The sequence below is a fragment of the Lutra lutra genome, chromosome 13, assembly GCF_902655055.1.
Source record: "Lutra lutra chromosome 13, mLutLut1.2, whole genome shotgun sequence".
Taxonomy (NCBI): Eukaryota; Metazoa; Chordata; class Mammalia; order Carnivora; family Mustelidae; genus Lutra; species Lutra lutra.
Window position 1 is genome coordinate 47,212,891 of NC_062290.1, and position 12,317 is coordinate 47,225,207.

General features: G+C 40.5%; 1 protein-coding gene across 1 annotated transcript; it reads right to left on the reverse strand.

The window, feature by feature from the left end:
- Window positions 1-2,319: 2,319 nt before the first annotated feature.
- Window positions 2,320-6,135, reverse strand: KLHL9 (kelch like family member 9). The gene has a single exon (XM_047700549.1). It carries the CDS (start codon window positions 6,133-6,135, stop codon window positions 4,282-4,284), a length of 1,854 nt encoding a protein of 617 aa, XP_047556505.1. The 3' UTR covers window positions 2,320-4,281.
- Between the last annotated feature and the right edge of the window lie 6,182 nt (window positions 6,136-12,317).

A 12,317-nucleotide genomic window follows, 5' to 3' on the forward strand; every position in this document is an offset into this window, starting at 1 on the left:
ACTCTTCCTACTTGTATTCCCTCTCTTGCTGTGTCTGTCAAATAAATTTAAAAAGAAGAAGAAGACGACGACAACAACATCCAAATGGCCAATAGACACATGAAAAAGTGCTCAACATCACTCACCATCAGGGAAACAGAAGTCAAAACCACAGTGGGATACCACCTCACACCAGTCAGAATGGCTAAAATTAGTAAGTCAGGAAATGACAGATGTTGGTGAGGATGCAGAGAAAGGGGAACCCTCCTACATTGCTGGTGGGAATGTAAGCTGGTGCAGTCACTCTGGAAAACAGTATGGAGGAGCCTCAAAAAGTTGAAAATAGGGCTACCCTATGACCCAGCAATTGCACTACTGGGTATTTACCCTAAAGATACAAATGTAGTGATCCAAAGCAGCATATGCACCCAAATGTTTATAGCAACAATGTCCCCAATAGCCAAATTATGGGAAGAACCTGGATGTCCATCAACAGATGAATGGATAAAGAAGATGTGGTATATATACACAATGGAATACTATGCAGCCATCAAAAAACCCTGAAATCTTGTCATTGCATCAACATGGATGGAACTAGATGGTATCATGCTAAGTGAAAAAAGTCATTCAGAGAAAGACAATTATCATATGATCTCTCTGGTAAGAGGAATTTGAGAGGTGGGGGTGAGGGGTCATGGGGGAAGGGAGGGAAAAAAATGAAACAAGATGGGACTGGGGAGGGAGACAAACCATAAGAGACTCTTAGTCTCAGGAAACAAACTGTGGGTTGCTGGAGGGTCAGGGGAGGAAGGGATGAGGTGGCTGGGTGATGAACACTGGTGAGGGTATGTGCTATGGTGAGTGCTATGTACTATACCTGTACCCTTAGGGCAAATAATACATGTTTATTAAAAAAAAAAGTCAAAAATTATGATGCAAAATGCCAACTTTATTAGTACCAACTATCCTTCACTAAATGCTTCCCAGTGCATGTCTTATGCCAATCACTTTGTAACATTCTCAACTTGTAATTTTGATAAGATACCACAATTATTAATACCCACCATAATGCCATTGACAAAAGGGTAAACGTTAGCTTTGAGAGCTTAGAGTCTTTCAGTTAATAATTGGTTGAGCTGTGGATAGGACATTGGTTTTATTTCTCTTGATGGTGTGTTTTTGTAGTTTTGAATGAAATGTTCTGTAGGAGCATACTTTGTCTTTGTAATCAGAACCAGGTAATTTTAATTATGAACCAGAAAAATATGAACATGAATGAATGTGTTTGCTTTATGGGTAAACTACAGGAATTCTGTTGGCAAGAAGGGAAAAAAAGAAGTATGGATTTGAGTAAAAAACAGAATCTGTTTTTCTTAATGCACATGTATTTGATAACTAGGAAAAAAGCACATTATTTTTTAATATATAAATATTTTATAAAACCTGAAGAAAAAGTCATAATGATAGCAGTGTGTTTCAAAGTTGGATTTATTTCCTTTTATCATCCAGATTTTAGGTTAGGGCCTGGCATATTTGAAAAATATTTGACAAATGTCTGTACCTATATACATGTATAATATATCCAATGTTAACAGAAGTTACCCTTGGCATGTGGAAATCATTGATCATTTACAGTTTCACTTTTATTTTCCTGTACTTTCTATAATACACATAAATTACTTCTATAATCAGAAAAACTAATGAACATTAATTTTGAAACTTAGAAAAATAAGAAACATTAAAAATATCTAATGTGTTTACAGTTTATCCTTTTTTTCAGTCTTAATCTCCCATAAAAAATTATTAGCTTATGAAAGTAAAATCTCTTTCCAACCATTTTAAAGTCACTGAAAATTTCTTTATCTATAAGCAAAGAATTCCAGGTGTAATTAGTAGCATTAGCATACCATCAGTCACCTACTCTAGGACTGCCAAGACAGCTGTCCACTGCAGAAAATTCTAAGAGGGTGAGAGGTGGAGGGTGTGAGGCTGGAGGTAGGGGATATAGGTGGAATAGTTAGCTTATCTAGTTAAGCAATTCTTAGCTAGTTACAAAGCAACAGTTAACTGTAATAGAAGGCAAAAACCTTTTTTCAACAAGGTAAAGAGAAAAGCTTGTGCAGAACAGAAGGCAAGCAGAGCAATACCACCTCAGCAGGTGAGAATTAGCACCAAGAGTAATAATACATCAATACTACATAAAAAAAAAAAAAATAGCAGAATTATCCCTAAAAGGTCAAAATGCAAAAAGATGGACAAATTTTATCTCTAAAATTAACTGAATGGCCCTGCCTTTGTAAAACTGTAATAGATTAAGAAAAAGAAATCAATGCAAACAAATGCCAGTTAAATTATATTTATTATATAAAGAGATCCTATAACTTGGTATGAAAAAAACAAAGCAAGTCCAATAGGTATCACAAGGGTAAAGGACACAAACATTCAGAGGAAACAGAGCTACTCAAAAAACACAAATATTTAACTTCATTAATAAAGAAATGATTGGGATGCCATTTCTTGCTTATTTAATGCACAAAGTTAACATCAATTTCTACTTTTTCTATTTTCTACATGTACTCAACTGTGCTATTTTTAGTAATAAAAAAATCAGTCATTTAAAAAAACATAGAAAGTATGAAATTTTCTGCCAAGGCAGAAATCATAAAAAGCATTAAAATGAATCAACACTTGTATGGGCAGTAAGGTTCAGATCCCTGGAAGCCAATTCCTTTTGTCTGGGTTCCTGAGTTTTATTATGGGATTGTCAGTGAAGAGAAGATCATTCCTGATTTATACTATGACAACTTCCCAAGTGTAGGGATATATTTATATGTATGTATATGTGCCTATGTAAATTCTTCTTCAGGTAGGCAATTATTCCAGGAAAGTACCTCTCTAGAATAACTCACTACATACAAAGGTCTCCTATGACTCCCATTCGCTGAAAAGGTCTCATTAAGATCTCCCCATATGATTCTCAACCAGTAGGGATGCCCTTGGTATTTCAGAGGCTGAACATCTACTTTAGTACCTGTTTGAAAATCAGCAGTGGCCTAGGCTTTCTGTAACTGGCTTCTTAGGGAATCTGAAGTTGGTCCTGTTCTTTAGACACAGACAAAGGGACATTTTTCTGATTTGAAACAGAACTGAGTCTATCTCCTGCTTGCTCAGATCACAGCCTTGAGGCAGATCCCACAAAGCTCAGGGCATACACTGCCTAGAGCAACCACCCCAAATCAAACGATCATGTTAGAATGACTAAGTTGGGAGACTGAACTTAAAATCCTACAGCTTTGTTCAGCATATTTCATTCTTAGCTTTCCTCATATAAGTTTTACTGAACAAAAAGGCAGAAGAGCAGAGCTTACTTTAACTTACTCAGCAAAACCAATTCTCAGAAGCCTGAACTCTGCTAAATAGCCTGTATAAAAGCAACTCTATAGAAAACAATACACAGCAGAAAAAGTAATATGATTCATCTGAAATAACAATTTAGCCAAATGACAGATTTGGTAGTCAACCTAATATGTTGTAGCCCTTATCTGTTTCAATTTAGTATGACTCTATACTTATTTTCTGGTACTGAATTCCCACTTGAATAGAAATAGCTGCTAGGTAGAAGAAAAAAATTAATTTAAAAACAATTTCCCTATAGCTGAAATACCAATCAATTTAAAAATTAAATGTGTATGTGTATGGACGTATGGATGTATATACACATGTATGTAATGTACGTACATACATATTTATATTCTCTCTCTCCCCTTCCCTCTCTCCAGAGAGAGATACAAAATGCTGACTTAGGGCTACACTGTTTACTTCTCCTATCTAAGAAACTTCACATATTCTGAATGCACTCAATCAGGTGAATTGGCAACGATGTCAAAAACTATACGAAAAAAGGGAGGTAGGTGATAATATTTGGTGACCTTTTGTTTATTTTAGGTCAGGGCAGGCAGCCTCCCTTTGATGTTTTGAAGTCAAAGATGAAAACTTGCAGCTTTGAAGCATAATGAACATAATTATACATTTACTACAATCACCTACAATTTGACTTACACAACACCACAAACACATCTCAAACATTTTTCTACGTATCTTTTTACATTTGCTAAAACAGCTGGCTATGTTGAATACATTTTCAGAATGCATTTGTTAACCATATGATAAACACAGAACCAAACAAGACAAAGAACATCAATTACCATTTTATCTAATAACTGTACCAATCATTATAAGATACAACCGAAGGGGAAGTATCAGATCATCCATGATGCACTGCAAAGGTACTACATCTTAGTCCTAAGAATGATCCGAAGGTGCTGAAAGAGGTGATTCTCTAGAAGGTGATCCAGGGTTTTCCTCCGGTGGAAAAACTGTGAGAGTACAAGCTCGAATGCCACCAAGTGATTCTGGAAGGTCAAAAACTTTATGCCACTCATCCTTTTCTGGGTCATATTTTTGGACAATTTCTACCATACAACGATTATTCCAAGAATATCCACCTACAACATAGATTTTATTTTCAAAGACGGCAACTCCAACATCACTTTGACCTCTTAGCATAGCAGCAATTGGTGTCCACTGGTCAAGGGTTGGCGAATAGTATTCACAGCTTAGAACATCATCATAATCACTTGTTCCTCTGAAGTGATTGCCACCAATGACATAGAGCTTGTCTCCAACTGTACACATGCAGTGCAGACCTCTGACCGTGGTCATTGGAGCCTTCTGTGTCCATTTGTCTGTATCTGGGTCAAAACACATGAGCTCATTCTGAAAGGTGTCATGAGTAATTCCTCCTGAAATATACATTAGGCCTCCATACACTGTTCCAGCATGGCCATAGTGGGGTTCACTCATTTTTGCAACATAGCTCCACTCATTCATCCTTGGGTTGTAACATTCTACCGTGGCCAGTTCACCAGCTGCACTTCGCCCACCAACAGCATACAAATGTCCTTTGAGGGCACTCAAGTGGAAGAATGTGCGCTTTTCGTTTAGTGATGCAACCTGCACCCATTTATTATACCGAGGATCAAACCTGAAAACTGTATCAACAGCAGTTTTTCCTTTCGTATCGTAATTGCTTTGGCCACCAACTACATAAAGAAAGTTTCCAATGACAGCAATACCATGCTGGTATCGAGGAGCATCCATGGGGGCTAGCGATCTCCATTCTTGTGCCCTTTCATCATACATCCGTAATTCTTTACTGACAACCAGCTGCTGTCTCAAAACTCCTCCTAATGTGACCAAGTGTGTCGAGTCTGATCGAATGGCAGTTCTATCTGACTGCATCACTGGCTGCATATACGGCATCATCTGGTAATTGCTAGCTTCTAAAAGCAAATTCACACAGGTATTGTCTGTTCTCATGAAATCTACTGTCTGCACGTAATTGATGAGATCCTGGGGTGTCATCAATGGAAATCGAATATTCTTCATTAATTTTGCAGCATAATCCATCCGAGGGTCTTCCAACCTTAGCCAGCGACAGGCAGCCTTGAAGAGCTCAAGTTCAGAACAGTGCTTAAGACTATTACTAGAAAGCACAAAGGCAAGCCGTTCAAAGGGGAGTTTCAGAAACTCCCCAGTACTTAATAATGCAGGAAAATTCTTCAGGATGAAATTATTGACATATTTATCCACTTCGATAAGATTGTAGGTGTTAGCAATTCGCCCAACTTCAACACAGTTATCTAAAGAGACTCCTGAAATAAGAAATACTTTACAGAAGTCCAAAACAGGTAAAATTTGTAAAAAGCTGGCAGCTTCAAGTGTGTCCTGGAGATTGTCCATATTAAGGGAAAGTTTTGCAGTATAAATAAAATCAATTATTTTCTTCAGACCAACCTTGTTCACCCCATGAAGCTTAATGCACATTAAATCTTGTTCTTTCATTCCACCTGTGAACATTGCCTTGAAATAATCACTGGCAGACGCCATCATAGCTCTGTGAACGGGGAAGATTTCATCTCCATCACCTGGTACCAGGGTCACATCACAAAGCAAGCCTTCTATTCTAAGCTGATCGAAGCCTTGCAATACCACCGAACTGTGAGTATTGCTGGTAAAAAACCGTGTGGTTCCTGCCTTGCAAGGCTGCAGATGGGCGGAGACGCCCATTTCACCGTTACCAAGAGACACTTTCATGGGAAAGCCTTCCTCTGGCACACCGATCTGTACCCGAGCACGCAGTTAGAACCCGAAAACTTTCAAGGAAACGAGGCAGCCCGAAGAGCAGGAGAGCTCGCTTTCCTTTTCAGGGGCAAGCAGTCCCTGTGGCGCCTCTCACAACACACCAGTCAGTCATCCACCGACAACTGTTCCACAACAGGACCACAAAGGGCTGTGGACCTCAAATCTGATTATTATGCAGATGATTCACCAAAAGGCGGTTAAGGGACCGGGTTCACCTGGTCAGGCCTGCGCGGCCGCTCCTCCAGCAGTTCCGCTCCGGGCCAAGGGCGAGGCGCCGCCACGTACAGCGACTCGCGAGGCGGCGAGGCTGGCCACCTCAACGAGCGGCCCGCTGCGCCCTCCGCTGCCACCAGAGCGCCGCCTCGGCGACTGTGTTGGGACGAAGGCCTGGAACACGGGTCTGGCTTGGGTCTGGGCCTGGAACACCGGCCTAGCCGCGGACGCCGAGCCCGTCCTTCCGGAAAAGCCTCGTCCCAGGATCCCCCGGGCTAGGAGCGGCCGAGGCGGCTACTGCGGCTGCGCAGCCGCCTGCCCGCGTCAGTGGGCGGGTGTATGGGGGATGGGAAGGAAGAGAGTGGGAGGTGCAGAGGCGGGTGTTAGGGAGCTGCGGCGCGGGGTGCCAGCGAGCTGGCTGGCCTCTCCGGGTTACTCCGTTTGTCGGATTCTGTCGGCCCCAACGGGTGCACGTATGTGATGCTGCCAGTTTGGTATAAACTGTGCACGGCATCGGAGCTCTCCGGCTAAATTCATACTTTCTCTTTAAGATTTACACTTCCTGGCTTCTGCCTTTTGAATGAAAGGCGGCTTTTGTATGCATTGAAAAGAAACAGGGCAGAAGAGGGCCTACCGGCAAGATGCTGAAAACTGTTCCTCAATAAAGCGCTTGAGTTAGGATTTTTATCTTGCACAATTTTAGTAACACCTCAATTATAATTTTGATTCATATTTTCATATTACTAATCAATTAAAATGCATATCGTGTGTCTCTAAATACCAAATTGTGACCATAGTATGTAAATAATATAGCTTGAATTTTTGCTGTGCAATACAATTCTAAATTGCCTTCCACTCATACATTTTTAAATGGCTACACAACTTTCCGGTGACTCTACATGCTATAGTCTCCTTCGGTCATTATTTGTTCCTGAATATATACCTTCTTGTACTTCATTTTTTATAGTCTCTTAATAAACTAAAATCTAGGCACAAAGGTTTCACCTGTATTTAGATAAACACTAAGGATTCAAGACATATAAAAATTTCTTTCCAAAATGTTGTCACCAGCAATGTTTGTGCATTTCCCACATATTTAATTTTGCTTTATGGATATTTTCTTTAACTTGCATTTCTTCAGTAGTAAATTTCAATTTTGCCATATGAATAAATTCTGACACAATTTCTTCCAACATTTCCCATGGTTTGAAGAGTTTAATGTCTTTTAAATCTAACTAGTTTCTTTTGCATATGCAAACCTGTAAGGATATAACTGTATTCTAAAAGATAACAGCCCAAGGAAGAAGGGGGTAGTTGCAGACAGAGGCAGAAGCAGGGAGCCTCACGTGGGACTGGATCCCAGGACCTGGGGTTCATGACCTGAGCCAAAGGCAAATGCCTAACGGACTGAGCCGACCAAGGCATTCCTATATTTTTATTCTCTTTATTTAAAGTTTTACTGTCAAACCTTTTTGCATTTGTTCATTTTTAATAAATAAACACAAAGACTTATTTTGTAGCTCAGCAGAAGGTACAGTTCATTCATCCATTAGATTCAATTTAAATACTTAAGTTGCTAAATCACAGGCACTTTCCTTGCCTTCAAGATAAAAAGCTGAATAAAGAAAACGAAGTGCCAGGGGCATGGGTGGCTCAGTTGATTAAGTAGCTGCCTTCTACTCCGGTTGTGATCCCGTGATCCCGGCAGTATCCTGGGATTGGCTTCTCGGAATTGAGGCCTGCATCAGGCTCCCTGCTCATCAGGGAGTCTACTTCTCCCTCCCCCTGCTCTTGTTCTCTGCTTGCTCTCTCTCCCTCTCAAATAAATAAAATCTTAAAAAAAAAAAAAAAAAAGTGTCAGCCCTCTTGGAACTTTTCCTTTTTGTTGGAAGGAAACATAAAAGTATTAGGCAATCAATTAACTAATTTCAACTGCATCATATACTACCATGGTCAGCAAAAGAAAACAAAATTATCATCTATCCCCAGGAACTGGAGGATGCGGAAACACTGAGCCTTGATACTTGATGCACTTTTCTAGAATTTGCAGTGCTGTGGCAAAAATGTAAGCTTGGGAGCTGAAGTATACCTGCTCCCAAAAGGCCAAGGAATAAATGAGGTCTTGTAGAAATACAAAATAGGAAAACTACCAAAAACTGAACCGTAGGGACCTTTACAACTTCATGTAGGGAAAAGAAGAAGGAGCATGAAAAAGCACACTGGAATAGAGGCAGCACAATAAGACGACCAGGAGACTGGTGATGAGAGAATGCTTAAGGGAAGAAATGTGTTTAAAAGGCGGTGTCGTGGGGCACCTCAGTGGCTCAGTCAGTTAGGCTTCTGACTCTTGATTTTGGCGCAGGTCCTGATCTCAGAGTCAAGAGATGAAGCCCTGCGTGGGGCCTCTGCCCTCAGCACGGTTTCCTTGAGAGTCTCACTCTCTCTCAAATAAATGAATAAATCTTAAAAAAAGAAAAGAAAAGAAAAAAGAGTGATGTCTTGGGACACATGGACCAGTCAGTGAAGAGTCTGCCTTTGGCTTAGGTCATGATCCCGGGGTCCCGGGAGGGAGTTTTGCCTCAGGTTCCCTGCTTAGTGGGGAGTCTACTTCTCCCTTGCCTGCTGCTCCCCCTGTTTGTGCTCTCTTTATCCCTCTGTCTCTCTCTCTAACAAGTAAATAAATAAAATCTTTAAAAAAATAAATAAAAGGCTCGGATGTCAAGCATCATTGCTCAACTGTGTTTAAGTACTAGTGGACTAGAACATTTTTTCATTTGTCTGCTAGTTTTAGTTCTCTTTATTTGGGTTTTATTTTATGACATTAACTAGTTGTGTATTGTCCTTATGCATTATATTTTTATATATTCTTAACTCTTAAAAGTACGTATAAACTTGGCTACAGTATAAAAGCGGCTACAGTCCTATGACGTACCTCTTTGTCCCATTTTCTTGACATTTTCTTTGAGTTCCAGTATGTTGAACATGTAGAACCAATACTGTTCCATTTTCATTCTGCTATAGCGCTTATGAACTGCCAGTTCCCATTTATGTTTTAAATCTTCCACATGTTTTTCTATATCTCATTAGGATTTTATTTTCATCTATGACTTGAGATGAGGATCTAAATTGATTTGAGTCTGGATTGCTAGGCATTTATTCCGTTACCACTTACTGAAAGTTCTTTCTTTCTGCATTAACATCTAAGATACCTTTAATTCCAAACTTAATTACTACGATAATACAACAATTTCTGGGATTATTTTCTTAATTATTCTGGCCACCTATGTTTCCTTACTGGCCCCATATTTTTGCTATTGCTGCATTACAATCCAGTTCATTTTCTGGTAAAGCTAGATCTGTAAAAAAATTTTCCTGTTCTATTCCTGGATATTTTTGCTTAGTGATCTTTCCTGATTAACTTTTAAACTGTCCTACAGAGGCTAGCGTTGGCTTTATAAAAATCATGAAATTTTGTGGGCTCAGATATAACCATACTGCAATGAATATAAAATTCTGAGAAACTTCTTCATCAGATAGAAAAAGTTGTATCAGAGAATTTCTCTTCCACAAAAATCTAAGGTAAGGAACAAAAAATAGATGAAAATAATCAGAAAGTACAAATATAGCTGCCAAAAATTGAAGCCCAGGGTAAAAAGAGGAAGAAGTTAAAAAAAAAAATTAAAAAACCAGAAATCCAGAGCACCTGGTGGCTGAGTCGGTTAAGCGACTGCCTTCAGCTCAGGTCATGATCCCAGGATCCTGGGATTGAGTTCTATGCTGGGCTCCCCGCTCAGCAGGAAGTCTGCTTCCTTCCCTCTTCCTCTGCTGCTCCTCCTGCTTGTGCTCTCTCACGCTCTCTCTCAAATAAATAAATAAAATCTTCATTCAATCAGTCAACAATCAAACAGAAATCCGACCTAAAGAATCACCCATAACTCACTATGTGAGATTCTGCTTGCTGATTTTATGTGGCACTCCACATGGAACTCCGGGTTTGCTCAAAGTCTGCTCAACTTCTCAAGACTCAGTTTTCAGAAAAATTGAGTACTTTTTTTTATTAAGATTCTATTTATTCATTTGACAGACAGAGATACAAGTAGGCAGAGAGGCAGGCAGAGAGAGAGAGAGGAGGAAGCAGGCTCCCTGCTGAGCAAAGAGCCCGAAGCGGGGCTCGATCTCAGGACCCTGGGAATCATGATCTGAGCCGAAGGCAGAGGCTTTAACCCACTGAGCCACCCAGGTGCCCCAAAATGGAGTACTTATATCAGTTATATCAGTACTTATGAGAATGTACTTATATCAGTACATTTAAGAGCCCTTAGGACATCCTATTCCCCGGAGTCACCACTTAATAAGTGATATTTTCTTCATTTTCTCCATTACATGTCTTCTATAAACTGTTGGAAACTGTGCCATCTCGCTCTTGAACACTGCCTGACAGAAGCCAGCTGAATTCTAGCCATAAACCTGAAGAAAACGGGGATGCCTCCCATCAAAGCCATGTTTGATTTCTGTTCAGTCAGCATAGCGGCTGGCATCCGTATATGAACCGGGGAGGAACCTCCTAGATTGGAATGGGAATGGGAAAGACATGCTGCTCTCTTGGATCTGTTCTTTCACTAGTTTTCTTCTTCTTCAGCCACCAATTACCAGGGAGTTCCCCTCCATCCCCCCTCCTCCTTCCCTCTCTTTATGCTGCCCTTTCAGGACACCTGCTTGCTCCCTGTCCTGTTGTGGTTTCTGGCTATGAGTTTTCCCAGGTGAACACAAATAAATAGTTGAATGAGATTTCCAGATTTTGTAAAAAAAAACACGTGGAAGAGAAGTCTCCCTTTTTTAGGCTGAATACTTCTGAAGCCTCAGGGCAGCAGGTGACATCGTTCCAAGGAAGCAGAAAGCACGTGCAGTAACTGTGGGCTAATAACAGAGCCCAAGGTGGGCTAATGAACGGTGACCAAGGTGACAGGGCTAGAGACCAAGTCTGTGGAAGGCAGGCTTATGGTGTGTGTAGATGTGCTCCTTTGGGGGAATTTTCTTCTGGCACTGGTAAGGGGCTCCTTCCTAGCAGGAATGGACCCTCATATTGGAATCAGCCTCATACCATAGTCTTCCATACAAAGAATGAGTCTTCATGTTTAGGTACCACATGGCACCTTTGGGCCTAGGACAGTTATGGTGAGAGAAAGAGACCAAAATGTTTCCTTTCTCTGACTTGTGCAAACTCACGGATCCTGATCAATGACCGGCTAAGAGGTGGGTATGGCCTAACAATCTGAGGGTTAAAAACTGCAAAGATATTTTGAGCACAAGCTCATATTTCATGGTGCATTACATTTCTCTGCTAATAGTAAATTCCCAGTTTCACAAATTCATTTTTTTTTTTAAAGATTTTATTTATTTATTTGACAGAGAGATCACATGCAGGCAGAGAGGCAGGCAGAGAGAGAGGAGGAAGCAGGCTCCCTGCTGAGCAGAGAGCCCGACGCGGGGCTCGATCCCAGGACTCCGAGATCATGACCTGAGCCGAAGGCAGCGGCTCAACCCACTGAGCCACCCAGGCGCCCCACAAATTCATTTTTTTATATCAGATCTCTTCATTTTTATAATTAGGAAAATAGGTTCATCCAAATTTTCCATCAGGATTGCAACATCCTTTCTAACACCAACGCAGTAATAAAAGAGAGCAGTCTTGTTCCATGTCTGTCTGGAAATTTCCCAATCACCCCTTGTGAAAAACCCAGCTAATTATCACATCTTCACTGAATACTAATTCCTTGGCAGAGTCTTAACAATGCTGAATGCCTAGAGCTGCCCTGTGGTGGTTTTTTTTTTTTTTTTTTTTTTTTTTCCAGCACTAATTACCTTATCTATGTTCCTGTTCTGTTCTGTTCTGTTCCCAGAAGAGGCGAACTCCTGGAAGG